Source organism: Vombatus ursinus, unplaced genomic scaffold (genome assembly GCF_900497805.2).
Source record: "Vombatus ursinus unplaced genomic scaffold, bare-nosed wombat genome assembly UNPS02014817.1, whole genome shotgun sequence".
NCBI classification, from domain to species: Eukaryota; Metazoa; Chordata; class Mammalia; order Diprotodontia; family Vombatidae; genus Vombatus; species Vombatus ursinus.
Genome location: NW_020954595.1, coordinates 11225003 through 11248473, shown reverse-complemented (window position 1 = coordinate 11248473; position 23471 = coordinate 11225003). Strand labels below are relative to the sequence as shown.

At 56.1% G+C, this 23471-nt stretch overlaps 1 protein-coding gene across 4 annotated transcripts in view; it reads left to right on the top strand.

Moving 5' to 3' along the window:
- The first annotated feature begins 1906 nt into the window (after positions 1 to 1906).
- ANLN (anillin actin binding protein) overlaps positions 1907 to 23471 on the top strand; it is a 33329-nt gene continuing 11764 nt past the window's right edge. For 2 of the 4 annotated variants that reach the window (XM_027835780.1, XM_027835783.1), the window contains exons 1-16: positions 1907 to 1995; positions 8229 to 8382; positions 10963 to 11265; positions 12204 to 12568; positions 13006 to 13219; positions 14626 to 14816; positions 14954 to 15061; positions 16184 to 16292; positions 18561 to 18668; positions 19005 to 19234; positions 19581 to 19723; positions 19996 to 20279; positions 20631 to 20810; positions 21449 to 21572; positions 22629 to 22677; positions 23004 to 23060. In XM_027835780.1, the coding sequence (XP_027691581.1) occupies positions 1978 to 1995; positions 8229 to 8382; positions 10963 to 11265; positions 12204 to 12568; positions 13006 to 13219; positions 14626 to 14816; positions 14954 to 15061; positions 16184 to 16292; positions 18561 to 18668; positions 19005 to 19234; positions 19581 to 19723; positions 19996 to 20279; positions 20631 to 20810; positions 21449 to 21572; positions 22629 to 22677; positions 23004 to 23060 (2637 nt within the window). In that variant the 5' untranslated portion in view covers positions 1907 to 1977. Of the gene's footprint in view, positions 1996 to 3614; positions 3786 to 8228; positions 8383 to 10962; positions 11266 to 12203; positions 12569 to 13005; positions 13220 to 14625; positions 14817 to 14953; positions 15062 to 16183; positions 16293 to 18560; positions 18669 to 19004; positions 19235 to 19580; positions 19724 to 19995; positions 20280 to 20630; positions 20811 to 21448; positions 21573 to 22628; positions 22678 to 23003; positions 23061 to 23471 lie in introns of those variants that run through there. The other 2 variants (XM_027835779.1, XM_027835781.1) reach the window with 2 other exon arrangements.

Here is a 23471-nt window from a genome sequence, read left to right as displayed (position 1 = left end):
GAGAGAGAGAGAGAGAGAGAGAGAGAAACAGAGACACAGAGACAGAGAGAGGAAGAGACAGAGAAATACAGAGACAATGAGAGAGAGAAAGAGAGAGGAAGAGACAGAGAGACACAGAGATGATGAGAGACAGACACAGAGACAGAAACAGAGATACAGACAATGAAAGATAGAGACAGAGAAACAGAGACACACACAGAGACAGAGAGAGACACAGAGACAATGAGAAGGAGAGAGAAACAGAGACAGAGACAGAAACAGTCGGGGAGAGAGAGGGAGAGAGAGAGAGAGAGAGCCTTCTCTCTCTGCAGCTCCTGGAATGTTAATTCCGAGTTGGGTTGTAAAGGGCTTTAAACGACAAACAGTTAATATTTGATCCTAGAAGTAATAGGGAGACACAGGAATTTATTGAGTAGGAAATGAAGGCAGTAACAAGCATTCATTAAATGCTCCATATGTGTCAGGCACCGTGCTAAGTGCTTTACAAATATTATCTCATTTGGTTTTCATAGGTAGGTGTGTTATCCCATTTTACATTTGAGGAAACTAAGGCAGAAGTTGAGTGACTTGCCCAGGTCACAGAGCTAGTAAAGTATCTGAAGCTGGATTTGAACTCAGCTCTTCCCGACTCCAGGCCCAGGACTCTAGCCACCTAACTGCCTCTAGTAAGTGGGTGGCATAGTCAGATTTGTATCGTGTCTGTATCCTTAGCTTAGCACTTAGCAGTATCTGGCACTTAATAAATGTTAGTCGGTTGCCAGATTTCCCTCCAGTTCTTCACTTCTTCAGGAGAGACCCGCCCCTCCTCTTCAAATGATACCAGTTCAGCATAATCTTGAGGTTCTGTGTCACTCAGCAGATCCAGCTAATTTATGTCGATTTGCCTTAATCTTTTCTAAAAATGCGGTGCCCCAGGCTAAGCCAAGGGAAGAAATCAATCAGCGCATCTATTCATTGTCTAGCGGCAGACGCGCCCCCCTCGCCCCAAGTCCCTGAGAAAAACGCATACGCCTAGGATCATGGTTTTAAGAGTCGGAGGGACCTTTAGTAATCATCTGGACCTGCATCCTAATTTTTCAGACAAGGAAACTGAGGTTCAGAGAGGTTAAATGGTTTGTCGGGGGTGAAACAAAGCGTCTACGACCTTCTGTAGGCGGCAGCATTCAGACCCTCAGACCCAGCTTGCCCTGACCCAAGCCCGATATCGGGCTCCCTCTGTAATCGGATACAACAGAAGTGGATACAAAATATCTATTGAAGAAGCCGGAAGAGGACGCAACAGAAATAGATACAAAGTATCTACCGAAGAAACTGGGACTGAGAGGGAGGTCTCTGGGCCGTAGCCTGGACAAAGTACCTCCCACAGCGAAGCTCCGGCTGCCCCATCCTAGGGAGAGGCTCTTATAGTGGGTTCCCCCAGTATAACGAGGCTGAAGCAGGGGACTGCCTTCGTTGACCTCCATGGCCATAGCTCCAGCCAGGCGGGAAACCTGGACTTGGGCCATTTCTGCTCTCGGGCCACAGCAAAGGATTAAGAAGGATGGAATTAGAGGGAAAAGACTCCAGCACAGCCACACTAAGAAGAGCCAGCGCCCAGCCAGCACGCGCACGCGCAGGAGGCAGGCGCTCTTTGCCCCCGCCCCCCCCAGGCGCAGCCGCAATGCTAACCTCCCGGCCCCAGCGAAGGAGTCACGTGACCGCGTCAGAGCCCAGGGGCGCCGGGACACACCCCCTCCTGGTGCGCACGCGCAGCTCCGGGGCGCTGAAATTCAAATTTGAACGGCAGCCTGGGCCGCCGCATAGGAGTGGGTGCTCACGACCCAAAGCTGAACGAGCTGAGCGCGGCCGCGGCGCCCAGTCCTCCTGACGTCGACCCCAGCCCGGCTCACCCCGCCGGAGTCCTAGGCCCACACTTACCCTTTTCCTTGGCGGCGCCGGAGCGGCGGAGTCTGCGGGCCGACTGCTGCACTGGGCGCGATGGACCCGTTCACCGAGGTGAGCTGAGGCCGCGGCCTCTAGCCCCTTCCTCACTCCTGCTCCTGCCCTCTTCCCTTGATCTCAGAGATCGGGGCACCGGTGCTGGGGTCCCCTCGGGGCCCACGGGGACGCTGCCAGTGCGCACGCGCCGCGAGGGGTGTTGAGGAAGAGAAACACCTTGGTCGCGCGGGGATGCTGTCAATGCGCACGCGCAGGGGTCCGGCTCCCCCAAGGGCTCGCTGGGGACTGCCAGTGCGCAAGCGTCTGGGGTCCCTGGAGCCGAGAAGGCAGGGGTCTGGGCGTGGGAGAGGTCTTGGCTTGTGGGAGAGGGGTGTGGTCTCTCTGAGCTTGGGCGGGGACCCTGGCCCACTTTGACTGGAAGATGCTAGTGAGGGAACCATGTCCAGTTTGGATCTTTGGGTCCAGCAGTTCAATTTGCCAAGAGCAGGATGGACGGGACAAGAAGGCAGATCTGGGGAGCTCTCAGGCCATCTGGTCGTTGGGATCACAATGAGTCTAGAAGGTCCAGAGCTGAAAGGAATCTTAGTGCTAACCTAGTTCAACTCTGACTTTACAGATAGGGAAACTGAGGCCAGGGTCGGCAGGGAGTTGTTAGAATCAGTCCATGCGATTTGGGGCTGCTGTAAGAGGGGCCCAGCACCCAGGGGTGATTGTCCAGCTGTACTCCGACCTCTCATCTCCAAAGTGGAGTATTGTGGAAAATTTCCTGATGAAGTTAGAGATTTCCAAGAGTAGAATAGGGGAGGACGGGGGACTCCCTCTCCTCAGAGGTGCCTGAGCAGAGACCGCTTGTGGAGTTTGTTCTGGGGAGTCTTTCTTGTTCAGGTTTGGTTGGACCAGGGGCCTTCGGAGTCCCTTCTGCTCTGAAGCTCCGGGATTCCGAGACAGGTTGTACGTGGCGGGGTGGGGGTGGGGCGGGCGCTGTCATTTACTGGCCACGTGACCTCGGGAAACCCTTTCCTCCTCCCAGAAGGCCCCTCCCTCCTCTGTTAGACCGGCCGGGCCCAGACGCCCCAGTCTGAATTCAAACGAGTCCGGACTGTAAGGAAAAGCGCCCTGGGGGAGGGGGGGGTGGAGTCTGGGCAGCGGTAACTGACGCGTTAGTAACTGACATTTCGAAATGACCAGACTTGTAAAGGCTAAAGGGAAGGGCGCTCCCTTTCATCTAGTCCCCCTGCATCCTTTGTCTTACCCCCAAGACTTGGGCTTACCGTGTTTTCAAAGAAAATAGCAGTGATTGGATAGAGCGAAGACCGAGCTGAACTACGAAAACGAGATTGTCAGCCTTGTGCCTGATACATTTCATTCATTTCTGTACTTTACCGGCGGCTGAGTGGCTCAGCGACTGTAGCCCTGGGCCTGGAGGTTAAATCCCATTTCAGACACTTATTAGCAGAGTGGCTTACCTTAATAAATGCTAGCTGTCATTGCGTACATTTGTGCAGGGCTGGGGAGCCAGGTGAAGTTTGAACTGAATGGCCTGGAGCCTGTCCAAGGAACTTTCTGGGCAAACCCATTTTTGTAGGGGGATGGTTGAGGGGTGGCTGGTTGGGCTGAGGAACTTTCATTTCAATTCAGCAGATGTTTCTAAGTACCTGCTGTGTACAAGGTAGTAGGGATGCCTCTCCATAGAGTCTGCAGTCCAATAGTTGAGATCATACTCTAGGAAGTGTGGTACAAGATGGAGGATAATCAGGAAGAAGAGAAGATCCCTTTTGACCTCAGCTGGACCTTTTGAGGAAGAGTGGAATTTCTGCAGGGAGATGGTATACGGTGGAAAGAACCTGGTAATTTGATCAGAGGGCTAAGTTTGATTTCTTTATCTCTGTGACTGAATGGTGGCATTACCTGTCAGGGCCTCAGTTTGCTCATCTGTAAAAGGCAGGGATGGGGGTGAAGTCGGACTAGATGATTTGATGACTTCTCACAGCCTCTTGCAGCTCCAAATCGGACGAGGAACAGACTGAGAAATGGAAAGGAAGCATTTATCAGGGCTGTAGAGGATGGAGGTGGGGTGGCCTGGGTCCAGGATAGTAGGAAACAATTGTTCTGGATTTAGGAGGGGGCAGGGAAGAAGCAGGATTCAATCCAATCTCGACTAGGGTGGAAGTCTTCTAGGCTGGGATTGTTGCTGTTTCCAGCAGGGCAGGGCCCCCTCCAGTCCTGGTGCCCGCTCACGATACCTGTCCTTCCCCCCCCCCCCCCCCTTTTCTTTGACCTGGATCTCCTTGCCCAGCCTGGAATGCTACCGCCACATCCAGATGCATCCCTCAAAAAAAGCTTAGGCTTTTCCAGCTTTGGGCTGTTCGGTCCTCCTTGATCGGCCCCACTCACTTATTGATGTTGGACAAGCCCAGTGATTAGAGGCATGGCCAACCACTTCACACAGTCGACTCAGAAGAGCTGAGTGAAAGGATTAGGAATTTGCATTTCAGTCTTCAGGCCTTAAGGAATTAGTGAACAGGTGGGTGTGGGTAGTGGTCTTCAGCAGGCTTAGACCTCTGTGCATGAAGAAGGTTTTTGACTTGTGCAAGGAAAGGATTGGAGGCAGGAGAGACTAATTAGCAGTTTCTTAAAGAGATAATGAAGGTCTTAGTTGACTAGGGAGAAACGTGGCTGTGGGATTACCAGCCAGTTTTGGGGGTGGGGCAGAATTGGCAGCTGATTGGTTGTGAAGGAGGAGGTCACATCTGCAGTGGCTGAGGTCAAAGAGTCCAAGCATTGATTAAGCACCCACTGTGTGCCAGGCAGAAAAGCAGTCCCTGCCCTTGAGGAGCACCCAGTCTCATGGGGGAGACCATGTGTATAAACAAGAGGAATTGAGGAGGATGTCAGAGATTGAAGCAGCCAGGAAAGACTTCACCTAGAAGGTGGGGATTTAGCTGAGAGCATCCGGGAGAGGCCAGAAGAGGAGGAGGAGGAGGACCAGGCATGGGGGACAGCCAGCCAGTGAAAATGCCTGGAAGCAGGAGCTGGAAGGATGCCGGTTTCATTGGGTTGTAGAGTACATGAGAAGGCCAGGCTCTAGAAGCCAAGTGGGATTTTAGATTTGATCTTGGAGGAAATAGGGGTCACTGGAGTTTATTGAATGGGCAGTGGCCCGGCCCCTTTGACAGTGGGGCTGAAGCTGGATGGGCGCGGGGAGAGGCTTAAGGCTGGCTGACCTGTCTCTGAGGCTGTGCTTGCTTCAAGGCAGGGGCAAAGGAGTTAGGGTGACTGGGAGGATGGGAGGAGGAAGCCGGGCAGGGCTTAAGGAGAAGGAGGGCTGCTTCTTCAAACATCATGAATTTAAGTGCCAGCCGCAGTGATGGGAGTGTTGGACTAGTGCTCAAAGGAGAGATTTGGGCCGGGAGGAGAGGGAGGTGTCAGAGGATGGCTCACCAAGCAAACCCAGAAAGGGCTACCTCAGGCAGGCCGGGCCAGAGGCGTTTGGGCAGAGGGCTGCCCAGCTCCTTTCTGTCCTACTCCGCCTGCGGCAACAGGACATTGAGCACCGGCTCATCCTGCATTCTTAGCAGATTAAGTTTGTGCCCTGACATTCTGGCCCATTAGTGTGACTTGGAACCGTTGCTCTGTTCACATAAACAGCCTGAGGGATTTTCCTTAGTAGGTAAGGAATGATGGAACACAGTCTTTGGGCCCAGTCCATCTCTGAGGCTGCTGACGGCCAGATTCAAATCATTCCCAGCCCTTCCCTGCTGCCTGAGCTTGCCCTTCCTCCCTCCTCCCCCCTCCTACTTCTTCTCCTCTTTTCCAAGCTGAGAGGCTGAAATGTGGGCAGGGGCAGGGGCTGGGGCTGGGGCTGGGGCTGGGTGGGGCAGGAGCAGGGGCAGGGGCTGGGACTGGGGATGGGCTGGGGCTGGGTGGGGCAGGGCAGGCCCTCAGTTCTCCCTTCTCTGTTCTCCTTCCTCTGGTTTTTGAAAAGAAAGGTGACTCAGAAGCATGGAAAGCTGGGCTGAAGCCTGGGCAAGGCCTCCATGGGCCCTCCACTGTGTCTGTTGGGCAAAGTCACATTCTTTTGGTATGACGCATTGCACACAGTAACTAGAAACTGCCAGAAATTTTCCAACGGAAAAGACTAGAATGTGGACCTGTCCCCGGAAAGGGACCGAGCATTGCTGAGGCACCTATCGTGTGCCAGGTGTTGTGCTAGTGGGTGCAGCTGTGGCTGCTTCTGCTGTCTAGGCCAGCGGGGGTGGGGTGCATCATTAGAAAACCTGAACGTTCATCTTCTAAATTTTTTCCCCCATTGCTTGGGTGCCTCTGTAACACTTGACACTGCAAAGTTCATGAATTCCGAGATTTGGATTGTTAATTGTCTGCTCAGTTGAGCCACTTAGCAGTCAGCCTTTCTTCCGACTCCTTGAATAGCTTATTGGAGGACTTCCTTCTCCCTCCAAGAAACAGGCGCCTGTGTGGAGCTCTGCAGACAGCTGACTCAGACGGGCCTGGCGGGGCAGGGACCGAGGGCACCATCCGCCAGGCGTCTCAGCGCTGCTAAGGCTTCCAGGAGCAATGACTCTTCCTTGGCCCAAGACAGTCCTTTTAAGTCCAGCATTGGTTAATTCTTTGGTCTTCATTAATTACAGAGATAAGCATAGCTTATAGAAATGAGGTGCCATCTTCTGTTTGGTGGGAGTCAGAGCACTAATGCATTGGAATTCATTCTTACTCCCCCTGCTCCCCAGTGTTTGTTTGCCCCTGCTGTTCTTGTAAGCGTGGCTCCCAGCACTCAGTTCCAATGCTGACAACTCTAAGGAGCATTCTTCGGGGTTTCGATTCCTCCCTGCAGCCTGAGCCCATTGGCCCAGGATTTGGTAGAAGGGAGGGAGGCACAGCTGGCCTGGCTTCTGCCTTCAGAAGAGCTTCCTCAATTGGACAGTTTGAGTGAAACTCAGAAACAGCTCAGCGAAATGGTAAAACGTCAACAGCTTTAGCCTTTTGGTTCAGATCTGGGATTCCAGTGCTGCAGGGAATTCCCAGGTTCAGAAGCTCACTCCACTAATCCAGACGAATAATTCTGGGCCTCATCTTCCCTTCCAGTCCTCCCTCCTCCTCCCTTCCCTATCACTGTCTAGCCCCCCCCCCCGCCCCCCCAGGCTGTTGCCAAAGCCTTCATTTTCACCTTTGGAACATCTCCCAATATGCCCACTTTTCCCCTTGGGCCCCACCCTGGTGCAGTCCCTCATCACCTCAGGCTTGGGCTAGCACAGTAGCTGCTGTGAGGGGGGCAGTCTGCCTACCTGAGTCTCCCCCCACTCCAGTCCATCCTCTATTCAGCTCAGATCTGGCTTCAAGGAGCAAATACAAAACGTTTGGATTGCCCTTCACAACCCCTCATACCCTGGCCCCTCCTGCCTTTCCAGTCTCCTTACACCTCAGTACCCCACACATCCTCTTTGGTCTAGGGACCCTGGCCTCCCGGCTCTTCCACTAACAAGACTGTCCATCTCTCTGCTTTGGCCTTCTCTCTGGACCCTAGGCCTGAAACGCTCTCCCTTCTCTGCTCTGCCTACTGACCTCCCCCAGCCCTACCTTCTACAGGAAGCCTTCCCCAGCTCCACTAAGTGCCCGGGGCCTTTCCTCTATTAATTATCTCCTATTTGGCCTTGTGGGTTTGGATGACATCTCCCCCATTAGACTGAGCTCCTTGAGGACAGGGACCCCCAGCACTTAGTGCTGTGCCTGACACACAGTAGGAGCTTAATAAATGTTGATTTGATGATTGCCTGACTTCCTAGTTTGGGATAGTTGCCTGGGGCACTGGTAGAGGTTAGGTGACTTGGCCAGACAAAGCCTCTGAGCCAATCCAATGGATCAGGGCTCTACTCATGCTGCCCTTCCCTTATTGTGACATGTGATGTGAGATTTTCATAGGGCTTTTCCTTTTTTTTTTTTTTTCTGCGTTTTGATGGGGCAGTCGGGGTTAAGTGACTTGCCCAGGGTCACACAGCTAGTAAATGTCATGCGTCTGAGGCCAGAGCTCTTATCCACTGCGCCACCTAGCTGCCCCGGGTTTTTTCTTTTGAAAAGTGACTTGTGTTTTAGCGTGGTAACTTGATGTGTTCTCTTGTCATCCTCAAGACCGGTGTTCCCTGTGCGGGCCTCGTAGGGTGGATCTAGGCATCGGGTCACAGTGTGTTTCTTTCAGAGACACGGCTGGGCTCGTTCAGTGGCTCGGGGCCTTTGGCCTTGTACTTCGCTGACCATCTATCGCATCAATTCCTCAGAAACTGCTTGAACGAACTCGTGCCAGACGAGAGAATCTTCAGAAAAAGATGGCTGAGCGGCCTAAGGCGGCTGGCAGGGTCGCAGCCCACACCAAGAGACTGAGGGAGCCGCTTACGGAAAGCAGTAACCAGCTGCCCCCAAAAGAGGAGGAAGGTAAAGTCCAGGGGCGCGTGGTCTATGGCTTCCTATTCTGTCAGCACGGGGTCACCTGCAGAAATCTTGAGTAGATGACAGCCCTGGGCATTTATTAAGCTCCACATGGGGTGAGGAGGAGTGCCCTCTGGGAGCTTGTATTCCGTGGTGGGGCATGTACCCAAATATCCTGCAGAGGTTGGGGGCTGATAGGGGTGGGGGGTGGGGAAGCAGCAGGGCAGTGACACCCATGGCTGAGCCATGAACTGAAGGATTCTCAGGCAGAGATGAGAAGGGACTGACCTGGTTAAAGGCCTAGGGGCTGGAGGTGACGGCCACTTTGGAGAGTGGTTGATGGCCCTCAGGAATGAAGGCTGCCTGGGTGGCTTGGAAACGCTGTGGGGGGGGGGGGGGGGGGGGCGGCCAGAGTAGGGAGTTTGCGTTTATTCTCACTCCAGGCCGGGTCATCGGAAGCTCGTTGGTCTGGAGGAGGAAGGAGGGGGTGGTTTTGGCAGCTTGCCGTGGGTGTCGTGCAGAGCCGCTGCCTGATCAACCTGGGTGGGGTGTAGTCCCAGAGGGCGTCCGGGGACTGTCCCGGCCCAGTGAGCCGCAGAATGTGAGCCCTCCAGGCCCTGTGCCAAGGGAGGGCGAGGGGGACAGGAGGAGGCGGAAGGGGAAGAGAAGAGTCAGGGCCACCGCGGAGCCGCGCTGGGTGGCCGCAGAGCTGCACCCTTTGTGTAGAGGTGATTCACGTAGGTGACGAGGTGTCCGAGGGGAAGGGGAGAGAGCTTCCCGGAGGAGGCATCTCAGGCTCCCAGGTGTAGGCCCAGAGAGGGACCCCAGAGGCCTGGAGGAAACCGAGGCTCGAGAGTCTGTGAGAAAGTGTCAGCGGTATGGAAGGCTGCAAGCTGAATCTCGAGTGAGCGCAGACGGCATTTCCGGGAATTGAGCCGTCTGGGGCCGGGCGCAGGGTGGCAGAGTCTAGGGAGAGTGGGAGCACCGGTAATTAAGCAGGGGTGGGAGCCAGGGAGAGGCTGAAGGGGTGTGGGGGGGCAAGGAGACAGTTGGAGATGGAGTGGCGGGGAAGAGACTGAAGGATGGTCTGGGAGAGGCGAGGGGAGGAGGGCGCTGCAGGGGTGCCAGCGGATCTCAGGGCCTGGAGCAAAGGCTGAAGGATGAGGGGGAGTGGAGGGGGCTCACGAGGGAGGGCCTTGGTCTTTGGTGGACAGAGGAAGTGGGGAGGGGGGCGTCTGGGACAACCCCTGCCAAGTCAGAGTTAGGCTGTGCTGCCCTTGTCCTTAGTTTGAGCAGCCTGGGGACAGAGCGAGCGGAGGAGGCGGCCAGTGTGGAGGGTGAAGTTTGGGAAGGGGTTTCCTCAGAACCCTTTGAGGGAGAGGGCCTAGCAAACGTCCCTTGGAAGAGACGGAGGCATGTCCAAGGATTCACAGCCAGGCTCTGTTCCTCGTGAGGAAGGGAGGCTGGGAATGACTCCCTCCCTACAGCTGCCCTGACTGCTCTGGGCTTACAGACTTGGGTGAGGCTTGAGCCCTGGGCCATAAGGTCGGGCTCTCCTGAGGCTCTAAGGTGCTCCCGGGCCTGCAGGCGGCAGGACCAGGGCCCAGGTTCTACCTCAGAAAATCAGGCCAAGTGAAGAGAATTAAACAGGTGATTTCCGAAGTGGAGAATGTGTTTCTAGTCGGAGAGCCCTGAGGCGGGAAAGTGGCGTCGTTGAGTGTGCTGGATGACTGTCAGGAGCCGGGGTGTTCCTTGGTCAGACTTAGAGAATCGGCATTGCTCTAGAAGCCTTGGCTTCAGGCAGGACTTTGGGCTCCCTCTTAGAAATAAGTTGTTCCCGATGGCTTTTGTTTGTTTGTACATCTCGCTATAATTACCTCTGGTATCTCCCCCCTCCCAGAGAGCCATCCCATGTGACAAGATTAAAAAAAAGAAGAAGAAAAAAATCAGCAAAAGCTGTCAATAGAGTGAAAATGCCCGCAAATGTCTGCACCGTCTGATGCTCGCGGACTGGCCCCTCTGCCAGTGGTGGGGGGAGTGTAGGCTGGTCCTCCGTCCACTGTGCCACCTAGCTGCCCCTGGGACGAGCATTCTAAGTGGCTCTCATGCCTCAGAAATCGTATTTAAAGTTTGGGTCGTCTCTCTTAACACGTGCCCCTAACTCCTTCAGAGATTTTAGGATTTGAAGTATTTCCTGGGGCAATTATATACCATATGCTGTAACCTTTTGTCAGAGAAAGGAGCCATCGTAAGAGTGACTAATTGGTGTTTCTCAGACCATGGTTCTTTTCAGGAAGACCCGAGTCAGCAAGATTCCTTCACATGTAGTAGCTGTGTGACCTTGGGCAAGTCCCTGAACCTTGCAGCCTTAGCTTCCCCACTTGTGGAATGGGGATACGAGCAGGGCCTACTTCCCAGGGTTGGCCTGCGGCTCAGAGGAGAGAGGATGTGTAGAGCATTCTGCCAATTCCGAAGCGCTGTGTGCATGGAAGAACATTCATAGGAAAATGAGCAGTTGCAGAAGCTTTGATTTTAAAAAGCGGATGGGGATGCCCTAACACTATTGTTACCCTATTTAATATTTAGAAAGAACTTGTCCCAAGCCGTCACCTTCGAAACGACCCTGTGCAGAGCACGCTGAAGTCCCGGCTTCTAACCTGGAAAACAAACAGCCAGTGGATTCTTGCTCTCCAGAACCCCTTCCTTCTCACACCGCGGCCCAGCCTCTGTTACCAACTGCGGCTGGCGCGCCACCGGCGGAGTGTGGATCACTGGTGCGGGAGGCAGATATGCCAACCGCCAAAACTGAAATGCCTGTGGCCTCCTCTGTAAAAACTCGCATGCAGAAACTGATGCAGCAGCGTCGCGGTTGGGATAGTGACGGTGACGGTATGTGTGCCAAGGCCCCGTCTGTCCTGCCTGCCCACTGCCCAGCCCCCGGGGCCCCTCACTTCCAGGCCAGCCTTTCTCCATCTGGCATCATCACGTCCCTCCCACTGACCCTATGTCGGACCCCAGCAGAAGACCCAATCCAATATTTTAGACTGCAGGGAACCCAAATGCCAAGGGGAGGCAGGGCTGAAAGCAGCCAGCCTGACCTCTGGCCAGGAGAGGCGGGAGGCCCAGGGCATGTGACATGGTATCACCCCCTGGAGGGCTGTCAGAGGACGTGTCTAGGAAGCATAGCGAGGTGGCGGGGATGGTGCTCACCCCCCTACAGGTTCAGGTCCCTGCTTGGGGACGATCTGATCAGTCCACAAGAAGTGATTTATGAGGCTGGCGCTACCGAAGCCTAGTTCAGCACCACACTCAGATGTGGGGGACGCCCTGTGTACATACATAGGTACACATACACGTGTGGAGATAGAACAGATAAGGGCAGTTGGGGGAGATCAGGAAATGACTTCCTATAGAAAGTGGGGCTAAAACGGAATCTTGAAGGGAATGAGGGATTTTCTGAGGTGGAGGTGAGGAGGGATGGCACCCCTGGCATGGTGCCCAGTCAGGACAAAGGCCCTGAGGCAGGAGAGGGACAGGAAGGAGGCATGTTGAGCAGGGGCACAGAGCGCAGGAAGGAGATAGACAGGAGCCTGGAAGTGGGGCTGGGGCTCAAAGCGCCAGCCAGGAGCTTGTGTTTGAGCCGAGGGGCCGTGGGGGCACTACCTGGGTTCTCAGTGGGGTGGTCCAGGACAGATGTGTCTCGTAGCTCTCCCAAGAGCGTGGGGAGGGCCTCCAGGGAAGGGCCCATGTGGTACTGGGCCCAGTGCTCCTGCAGCCACAGGTGGGCCCCCTGGCCCTCTCGGATCATTCTTTCTCTCTCCTTTCAGACGGCGTCCTCGCGTCCCCGGCCCCGGCCCCAGCCCCCGCTCCCGGCACAGACGCGCCCGCAGCCACCCCGATTGGGAGAAGGGGCCGCTTGGCCAACCTTGCCGCCACCATTTGTTCCTGGGAAGATGACCTCAGCCGTCCATCTGCAAAGCCCAGCCGTGGCCAAGAGCAGCCTGGTACGGCTTGTTTGTCCCCAGTTTCCTCCTCCACGGGAGCATCTGCTCGTATCAATAGCGGCACTGTTGGCCAGAGAGCTCCCGGCTGCTCCCGCCTGGAGCCAGGGGCTGCGGCGGCCGGCTCAGCAGCTGGCTCAGGGGAGGCCTCTCGGAGCCGTGCGGTGGCGGCGGCTTGCAATAGCCCTCAGGTGAGTGCGTCTTTGTGGGTGGGGGGGCCGTCAGTGACTCAGTGACCTAGAGGCTTCTTTTCCTCCTGTCACTGGGTGTGAATCCGAGGGGTGGTAATAGTGAAGGACTTTATTTATCCAGAGTGCCAGGGACAGGAGAGAGCTTAGCCAAGTGGGAACCGGATATGTGGAGAGCTGGACATTCCCAGGGCAGCTGGGGGGACCCTGAGAACACCAAGTGAGGAACGACGTTTAACGTGCTCTCCACCAGGCTGAGGAGGGTCCCGGGACAGCCGTCACCAAAGATGGCATCCCAAGAATGCAGAGGGATGCCCAACGGGCAGACGTGGCACCTCTAGGCAGCAGCTTGCCCAGGGACAGTAAGGAGACCTCGGCTTGGCCTTGGCCCAGGTTGTGGGAGGGCCCAGCTCGAGCCTCACCTGGGTTTGCTTTTTCAGAAAGCTGCTCCCTCCCCGGTGAAATCCCGTACGACGCCCGCAGGTAGCCCTGCACGAGGAAAGGGGCAGGACGCGGGTTTGCTTCCTGAAACCCCTGCTGGCCAGACCCTGCAGAGCGAGCTTGTGAAGCCCGGCCTCAGGCCCACTCCATCCCAACCCGGGCCGTCCCGAGGAGCCCGGGGGCCTCCCCCAAAGGACCAGGCTGTGACTCCAGGTGACGTCTGGTGGTTGGAGGGACCAGGCCAGCACGCGGCCTGGGGGGTGGGGGGCGAGGGTCACAGCTGGAGGATGCTTAGCGGGGCTGGCCTGTGCATTTTGCGCATGAGGAGATGGACCCCTCCCTTGTGATTTTAGCCTGTTCTTGTGAGAGGCTCGGCCTGGGAGCCAGAAAGCCTGGGTTTGAGACATGCTTCTGGTCCAGAGGAGCTCCACGGGCGAGTCACCAGTGCATGGCGCAGAGTAGGTGCCCGGGAGGCGCCAGTGTGCCACAGGCCGTCCTCTTCAAGTAGCTCTTGGATCGCCTGTGCGTGTGCGTGTGCTCACGTGTGTGTTTGCATGTGTGTGCTGCAAGTCTGCAGCTCTGTGCTCGGGGTATGAGTGCATACGTGTGCGTAGGGGTGCAGTTGTGGGTATACATGTGTGTGGGTGTGGCCTGGGATTTCCCCAGTTAGACGTAGACAGATGAAGGAACAGTAGATTGGGGGGCAGAGAAGAGCAGCTGTCTGAGTCCGGGGAAAGTGCTGAGGCTGCCCAGGGGTCGAGGCAGCTACCCGTGCAGAGCAGGGGCCAAAATCGTGACAAGAAGGATAATCATCACAATCACGATAACTGGCACTTATTTAGTGGTTTGAGGGTTAGAAGATGCTCCCCACCACTAGGCTGGGAGGGAGGTGCCATTATTATCACCCCCATTTTATAGTTGAGGAAACTGAGGCAGACAGGCTAAGCGACTTGCTCAAAGGTTTACACCTAGTAAGTGTCTGAGGCTGGATTTGAACTCGGCTCTTCCTAACTCCCGGCCCAGTGCCCTGGGTACTGTGGCCCCCCCTCCCCTCAACCCCCCAGCTGCTTCCCCAACGTTCTTGGCCTCCCAGCCCATCCACTGGGACTGTGTGGACGGCCGTCAACTGGCCAGTAGTTGCAGCTCTGTGTCTTTCACTGAGACGGAAGGGAAGGGCCTTGGGGGGAGACTTTGCCTGTCCGCTTAGACTCGGCCACCACCGGACCGCTTTGTGTCGGGCGACCAGGGCTACCTGGCGGTTTGGGCACCAGCCAAGATGTAGATAGAGGGAGCAGGGAGAGATGAGTGTCTGAGAAACTGAGGGAATTGAGGCTTTTTTCAAGATGTTCTTTTGAAGAATTCTCCAGGGGCCTCCCCTGTTTGTGGGGGCTCGGGGTCCTCATCCTCAGCGGCCTCTTGTCTTGATGGGGGGAGTAGGGCCCTTCCTTCCTCCTGGGCCGCCCCGGTTTGTGCCTCTGGCCGGGGGGGGGAGGGGGCAGGAGGGCCCTTCTTCCTCCCGCACCCACCACTTAGGCTGGCTTGGGGGGAGTCCCTACCCGGCCTCCTCCATCCTCACCCGCTGACCGGTGGTGACCCCTGGTCTTCTGTTGTGTGTGTAGGGGGAGCCGGCATCAAGCCTTTCCTGGAGCGTTTTGGAGAACGTTGCCAGGAGCACAGCAGGGTGAGCCCCGTGGCGCCTACCCCGCCTCGTGCCCCTCTCATCACCCCCAATACGAAGGCCCTCCAGGAGAGGCTGTTGAAGCAGAAGGTGGCGCCGTCCTCTGCCACCTTTAGCCAGCAGCTCAAGCAGGTGAGTCAGGTGGGCAGTCGCCGCTGGGGGAGGCCGACGCGGGCTCCAGTGATGGGGCCAGGGCGGAGGTGGGCTTCAGGTAGCTGCCGGCCCGGCTCTCGGGCCAGCAGGGTTCACTTTGTTCAATGTGAATTCAGGAACGAGAGAAAGAACTCGCTTGTCTCCGTGGCCGTCTGGACAAGGGCAATTTGTGGACTTCAGAGCGAGGAGAAACCGCGAGGAATAAACAGACAGACGCCACAGAGGTGAGAGACAGTGGAGTGATTTCTGGATTGGTGTTGCATGGGGATTAAGGAAGGTCGCAAGGCTGGCGGTGCTGACCCATGGCTCCAGAACCAGAGGAGCACACGTGTCATCGTGCACACCAGCTACATCTGCAGGAACTCTGCAAGGCTGGCCCGGCACCCGCGCGGGGATGCGTGTTCACCGCCTTTTTCCTCTCCTCACTTCCTCATTTTTGTGCTCCTCTCTGATCTGTTCCCATAACATCCCTCTTGCTCAGGGCCTTCCTGGTGACATGGCGGCCTTGGGCACACCCTCTCCTGCCTGGCCGTGTGTGTGCCTCCTCCCCAGAGGGGCCGCCCTCAAAGGCAGGCCTCTCTGGGGAGTGGGCACACACCACCCCTGGCGCTGAGCCAGAGGACGGCGTCAGACGGTTCCGTGGGGCCGGGTCGCTACAAGCACCCGACGCAAGGTGGGGAGGGGAGAGGTCTGCTCTGGGCAGAAGTGATTTTGAGCGGCTGCTTTGAAAGGTTCCCCTGTGAGGATATACATCTAATTGGTGTTTGGGGGGAGGGGAGGAGCAGGCCAAAGGTCGCTCCCTATACATAGACTCCGCCTTTCCAGCTGGACTCAGTTGTCTCTCTCCTCCTTATCCCCCAAAAGGTGTTGAGTAGACTGCTGTTCTGTATAGACGTGGAAGATCGGCTTAGTTGTGGCACTGACACGGTGAATGAAGGGGAGTGTGTGTGTGTGTGTGTGTGTGTGTGTGTGTGTGTGTGTGTGTCACAGAGGCATCAGGGCTTCTCTTCACCGTGTTTGAGTGTTGGACGCCGGGGGCCGGCTGGGGGCCGGCTGGGCAGCCAGTCTGCTGGACCCTTCTTAGAATCATGTTTTTAAATAATGGAAGAAAATGTTGAATTCCGGTTTGAGGTTAGTAGCAGTAAAGGTATACTGCTTTTTCCGCCCAAGCTCAGAGACCCTCTGAAATTAATCCCCAGACTCCTTGGGGTCTGCGGGCTCTCTAGAACAGGACTTCTGTCAGCATCCCACCTAATATTTATGGGACGGCAACGCCCAAAGACCTGACCTGTCTGGGACTCTGGAAGCAGGAGGGCTTACTGTCTCTGTTCCATCTCACTCCATAGGAAACCCCGTGTCAGAATGGTTTACCAGGAAAATGCCAGCCTGATTCCGAGAAGGAGCAGGCCGCAGGGTCTCAGACACCCGTGAAGTCTCCCAGCATCAAGCCTGTTGGTGAGCTTGTCTTTCTCAAAATGTGGACTGATGATCGATAGTTTGGAAACAGATCCCTCGTTGCTTAAAAGCCAAAATGGCGCATCTCGAGAGGCATCTGGTTGGCTTCCTCTGCAAGGAAGCCAGCTCTGGCTTGAGAGAGTGAGCTGTGCTGGGCTTTAGAGCCCTCCCTAAGTGGGCCAGGCCGATGCCTAGGCCTCTTCAAGCAGAGCTTTCCTGGCCATGTCGGTTGTGGCCAAGCTCCTTGTGGGCCTATAGGGTCACTGTGCCCCTTTGTTTTCTCACCATTAGCACCTCTATGACTGTGCACCAAGGGAGAGATGACCCGTTGACCTTTATCTTCTCCCTTTCGCTGCGGGGTGGGGGTGGGTAGATGGTGGGGGCTGTGACTCCTTTGCTATTTCATGGTTGGAGGTGATGCTGGCTTTTTGAAGCCTTGCCACTTGGGGCAGACCTTGGAGAAGGGTCTGGGACATTGGAAAGGCTTTGGATATAGTTCTCAAGACTGTCCAGAATGGCCCTGGGGCCAAGGTGGGGTGGGGTGGTGCAGTGTGTGGGTGGTGACCATCAGGATGCATCTAATCTATTGAGGAAGCTTGGAAAAGGACACCAAGCCACGTGAAAGGAGCCAGGATGTGGAAAGCTGCTTCAGTGTCCCCTCGAGGGCCCCGCCCCGGGCATCCCCTCACGGTGCTGATTGGCACGAGGGAAGCTGGTGGGCCGTTTCTGCCAGCATCTGCTGTGGAGGATGAATGAGTCTCTGCGTGGTGCCAGGCCCCGGCGAGATCAGCCCGGACCACTCTGGTGGCGCATACGCCTGTAGGCACCGTGTGCAGTGGTGGGCATCCAGAGTGAGGATGGTGAAAAACAGGGCTCAGCCTTGAGACCAAAGGGCCGGAAGGCCCCTGCTGCGACTTGTCCTGGTTCAGCCAACCCTACGGCCTGTGAAATGGGAGCCATGGAAGGGCCTACGCACAGTCCAGAGGCCGGCCTTTCGTCCTGAGAGCCCAGGGCTCTGTACACAGTGAACACTTGAGGGGCGTTTTGTCCTTGCCTGGGGAAATCCCTCATTATGTATGGAACCACGCTTATCAGGAGGAGGCATTTCCCTTTCCAGGCTTATCATACACTGGGCGCTGCCCTTCTCCTAGTGGCTGACTTGCTATGTATCGTATACACACCAGTTCCCGTCTCCACACTTTTGGCCAGGCTGTGCTCCCAGTCCGGAATGCTTGGCCGCTTGGTGGCCCCAGCTCTGTCCGAAGTCTGGCTCAGAGCCCCACCCCGCCTTCCGGCCTACCCGGGCCCATTCAAGGCTCTTCCCTCCCTTCTAGCTCTCTGGTGCCTTGACCAACCTCCCTGGGGAGTGTAAGCCCCTGGAGGACAGGGGCTCTTGTATTCCCAGCAGGAGGAATAGTAGGTGCTTAATCTATGTTGGTTGTTTGGGCATTCTCTGACCCCCGGAAGCCATCTTAATGAAAGGGCGGAGGGAACCCCTTTGCTTCACCATCCCCCCCAGCTCTCCCTTTACTCGTAGGACAGGATGGGCCCTGCCCCCTCAGTCCTTGCCAGGGCAGACCCCTGTGCCCCCCACCCCCCATCATGGCGTCAGATACTTTGTGGTTATTGATCTCTTGGCCCTTTCACACTGGGCATTCCTCATGCCTGGACGTGTGGACGACAGAATTTTTTAAATTGTGTTTTTAAGTGACTTTGAAGTTGATGTTTCCATTAAGAGGCAGATATTTTATTTAATAGATTAAGGGAGATTAAAACTGGGGGGGAGGGGCTCATTCTCTAGTTAACCCCTTTCCTAATTCTAGATGTAGGCAGCAGGATGGATTGGGCTGCTGAGCTGGAGAGCATTTACTAAGCCCTTACTGTGTGCCAAGCACCATCATAAGGACGGAGTCTGCTCACAGGGTGACCCTAGGCCAGGCCTGCACACGTGGGCCTCAGTGCCCTTATCTGTCAAAAGGGGATAATCATAGCTGTACCCCCCACTACATGTACATACATGTGTGCACACACATGTACACACATACATGTGCACTGAGTCATTGGTAAGGCTTAAAAGAGAATGTCTGTAAAGGGCTTTGCAAACCTTCAAGGTTATCTAAGTGTCTGTTATTATTGTAAAATATTTTTCTTTTAAAATATTTTTAAGTGGCTGATTGTGTTTAAACTAAATCTTTAGGCCTTTGGAAGTCTTTCTGGTTTGAAAACTTAAGGAGATGAGGTTGAAAGCTGTTTCCCCTTGTTTTCTAGGCCTTCCTGAAAGCAAAATGACCACATCTAGTCCTTTGAAAATAACTCTGTTCTTAGAGGAAAAATCCCCCAAAGTCGCTTTGGACCCTGAGGTCGAGAAGCAGACAGGTTCGTGGGTCTCCATTTCCTCGAGGTGTCTGCGGCCCCACTGTGGGTATTGGCGGGTGACCCCAGGCTCCCACGCCAGGTCACCTGGGGAAAGGGCCGCTGGGCCTTGTGCAGAGGGCTTTGGTGAGCTGAGAACATGGATGCTGGTTGGGTCCTACTGGGGTGTTTGAGAGCAGCCCAGACTTTGGGTCAGCCTTGTGCAGCAGCAGCAGGAGAGGTGCTGGAGATGTTCAGGCCCACAGCCTTTGGGCTCAGAGGCTCCCCTCGAAGTGGGCGGCAGCTGCCTTCCCCGGCCGCCTGTCCTGCCCCTGGTGTGTCGAACTCTTTTCTTTTTAGAAGAGGTACGTGATGCGGAGAAGAATGTGGGTGATGACGACATCCTCAACAGCTCCAAAGTCATCAGTGACATCTTTAGTGACGTATTGGAGGAGGACGGGCTGGGCCTGGAGCCTCAGGGGAGCAGTGAGGATGCAGACAGCCTCGATGAGCCGGGGGAGGCCCTGAACATCTCGTCCATGTCCTTACTGGCCCCGCTGGTGGAAACAGTAAATGTGAGGAGTCCTGAGGTGAGGAAGCTCTGGGGGAGGGACGGCCCAGAGTGAGCGAGGGGGAGTGGGAGGCCTTGGCGTGCCCGGAAGTGCTCTGGGGACCCACAGGAGCAGCGCCAGGGACAAGGCTGGCACATTCCCCCTTATTTTCAAAGCAGGCTTGGCCTCAGTTTCAAGACAGCTTGCATATTTCCTGAAGGAGGGAGTACTATTTAGAGAGTAAATTCCAAGAAAGATTTTGCTCATTGCTGTTTGTCTTAGGAGGTCAGCTTTGGGTTTGCCTTGGGGACCACGTGGGCAAAGTGATTTAGCTTCAGTGGAGATGCGTTAGATACTCATTACCCTCCGATACGCTTTTCTTCAGGTGTTTGCTTCCTTGCCCAGTCTGGAGATAAAAGATGATGCAAGTGATGACAGCCCAAAGCCCGGAAAATTCCAAAGGGCTCGCGTCCCAAGAGTCGAGTCTGAGGATAGCCTCAGCTCTGGAGACCGCGACCTTCTCTATAGGTGAAGGGGGGAGAAAACCAGTCTTTGTGGGCAACGGTTCCTGTTGGCTGATCTGGGCAGGGAGGGCCAAAATCCTGCTGCCTTGGGCCCTTCCCCGTGGGGCCTCAGAAGGGGATGCTGAGCTGCCAGCCGCCCGGGAGCGTCCCAGGAGGCCGTAGCCGGCCGGCTCTTGCCTCGGCAGTGTCCCCTTTTGGGGGGATGCTGCCCTCGGATTCTGCAGGAGGTGGGCCTGGGTGGCCGCTGCTGAGACGTTGCCCTTGCCTTCTCCACAGCATCGATGCCTACCGCTCTCAGAGGTTCAAAGGGACCGAGCGCCCTTCGATAAAGCAGGTGATCGTTCGCAGAGAGGACGTCTCCTCGAAACTGGAAGAGAGGAGGACCGCGTCCTCCTGCCACATGAACATCAAGCAGAAGATCCAGGAGCTGAACAATGACATCAACTTGCAGCAGACCGTCATCTACCAGGCCAGCCAGGCTCTGAATTGTTGTGTTGATGAGGAGCACGGGAAGGGCTCGCTGGAAGAGGCTGAGGCCGAGAGGCTCCTCCTGATCGCAAGTACGGGACGGGCATGGTGGGTGTGGCACGGGCGGGGCCTCTGAGAGGCAGAAGTCGCTTTTCTCCCTCTCTGGCTCAAATCTAAATTTTTCCTAACCACAGCCATGAGGTTCTTGACCTTGCCCATCTAGAGGATTTGTCGTGCCTTCCTGAAGCGTAGCTGGGGAAGGGCAGAAGAGCCCTGGGCTGTTGGGGCAGCCTTTGCCCCCTGAGCCGGGGAGGGTGGGGGGGACGTGCCAGCTGCGAAGGGGCCGCCCCTTTGGGCGCCTCTCCCGGATGCTGCCTCCTCGTGAGACGCTGGCTGGAAGAGTGGGGACTTCCTGGTTTGAAACATTGCCCGTTTCTACGCAGCCGAGAAGAGAGCGGCTTTGATCGAAGAACTTACTAAGCTGAAGGCAGAGGGGCCTCAGCGACGGCCCCGAGCCGGCCCGGAGTCCAGCGAGCTGGCTCCGTCGCGGGGCTGCGTCGCGCTCTCGGAGTTCCGGCTGCCTCTGAAAGCCGACTTTGTCTGTGACCCAGCTCAGAGAGCAGGTGGGATGCTGGTGCCCCAGGTACAGAGCTGGGCACAGATGGCAGGGGGTGCGGGAATTCATCCCCTGAGCCCATTTCTGCCCTGGAATCACCTTTCAAGCCGTGCATACACTGGGTGACTTTGAGAGGTGAGGGCATTCCAACCCTTCCTCTTCTGATCGGGGACGGGGCAGTGGCTTGTCGTTGGGCGGATGGATGTGCTGTATTGTGGCAGTTTGGCTCTTTGTATGTGAGGTGGGAATGTCCTCCTGAGGTCCTGGAGGCTGACCATCGCCTCCCAAACGGGCTGAGGCCCACTGCCTTGGCATAAGACCTGGGGGCGGGGGCTGCTACCTTCCTAGAAGTAGCATTTTTTCATGCACTTGGAGCCACACCCCAGACTGTTTGAGGGCTTGGTCTGTCCGCTCTGCTCCGGCCATCACTGGGTCCAGTTCCGTTTTGGCAGCTGGACTGTCAGCCCGGGATGCCTTGGCACAGCCTCGGAGCCTGGGGGTCCCCGCCCCTAACACAAGCCTGTGGGAACTCGAGACCCCTGAAAAGCCGGAATGACCCCTGGGGGACGCTGACCCCGCACAGCGCCTTTCAGAGCGGCCAAGCCTGAGTGCGCATTTCTGAAATAGATGTCTTGTTTTCTACAGAAGCAACAAATTACTACTTAATTATGCTGAAAGCAGGTGCCGAGAATATGGTCGCAACGCCTTTGGCCAGCACGGCGGACTCCCTTGCTGGAGACGCTCTGACGTTCAGCACCACGTTTACTCTGTAAGTGCAAGGGTTTGGTTTTCAGGAGTCACGCCCCCCCTGCATCCCTGGAGGAGTAAAAGGTTTTAGGGTCAGATGGCACCTTGAACCCGGGAGTGTCCTTTACCTGTACCTCCACAACCACAGTTTGTTTGTGGGCCTTGGTGTGGGAGGGCACAGGGCGAGTGTGGCCAAGTGCTGACCAGCTCTGGTGGATGGAGCTTCTGGGCCCTGAGGCGCAGAATTCCCTGATGAAATCAGCCCAAGGTCGATTTGATACGTCCACCTTCCTTAAACCAGAGCCCTTTTCTGAAAGTCACTTCCCCTACTCAGTAAAGTCCAGTGGCAGGTGACCGAGGGGTCTCAAACCTGTTGGTGATGTAGGGGGTGTCTGCCCCAAGCATGTAAAGACGTCTCCCGGTGGAATGGATGGAAAGAATGATGGTCGTTCTGACAGCCATTAGGGGGCTGAGGCGGGTGCTGCAGAGTGTTTGACATTCAGTCAGACATGGAAGACGCTGAGGTCGCCCGCCGCCACAGGGCCCTCGCCAGTCCTACCATTGGACCCTGATGACTGTGGAGGAAGGCGTGACGCCATTGGCTCCCCTTGAACGTGGCTGCCCGCCAGCTCTGGTGCCAGACAGAAATACCTCTGCTCTTTGAAGCCTTCCTCTGGCTGCCTCTCGCCCACGAAACGTCCCTGGCTGTGTTCTGGGCTTTGTCCCCTGGCTCTGTGTCACGTGCCCTCTCTCGTCTCTCCTCAGCCTGGGTTTCCTGGGGACGGGGGGGTTCCGGCACGTAGGAGGTGCTGCCTGTTCTCTCCTCTTTTGGGGCAAGTGTTCTCTTTGCTTAGTGCCTCCTCTCTGGAATTAAAACCCGGTCTGGGCAGGTGGTCCTGGCTCCCCATGCGTACTTTTGCGCGCTCCCTAGGGGACAGAGTGGCCTTCTGCCGTCAGCCAAGGGGAACCAGACCGCTCCCTCCGGCTGGCCCCCTGCCTACCCAAGGCTCGGTGACCAGAAGGCACTGGGCACAGCAGGGTGGAGCAATGGGTGCTGATGCTTTCCTTCATCTTCTAGGCAAGACGTGTCCAATGACTTTGAGATCAGTGTTGAAGTTTACAGCTTGGTGAGTGATTCGTGCTTTCTGATGTGACCCCAAGAGTTCGACACTGTTGGGCTTAAGCTCTTTGTTTTCCCTCTTTCCGATGGGGCCTCCTAGCTTGCCGGCACTGGAAGTTGAGGGGCTTTCACCTGGGCTGGTTTCTCCTTCCTTGGTCAGTGTGAGGGTCCCCTGCTCTGGAGCTCACCAGCTGGGTGCCTGAATCCCCGAGAGGGGCCGGCCTCGGCCTCCCTCCTTTAGGGAGGGGATTGCAGGGGCATCCCCCATCCTTGAAAGAAGACAGCACTTTGTGAAGGTCCAGGGTGTACGTTAACGTTGGTGCTTTGGTACAGGTCCAAAAGAGAGCTTCCTCGGGGCCTGACAAGAAGAGGAAGGCATCGAAGTCCAAGGTGAGGGGCCCGTGCAGGGTTGGACGGTCTGGGGCCATCAGTGTGCTCTTTTCAAAGAAATGTTGTCTCTGGTGGTTTTTTATGAGACACCCACACACACCCACCCCCTCACACACACTCTGACGCACACATCTACACCCGTTCCCTCACCCCCCAACATATGCCACCCCCAACACATACATACACACATACTCACGCACGTGCGAGCGTGTGCACACACACCCTCACATACACTCTGACGCACACACCTACACCCATTCCCTCACTCCCCAACATGCCACCCCCAACACATACATACGCACATACTCATGCACGGGTGAGCGTGTGCACACACACCCTCACACACACTCTGACGCACACACCTACATCCTTTCACCCCCCCCAACACATACATACGCACATACTCATGCA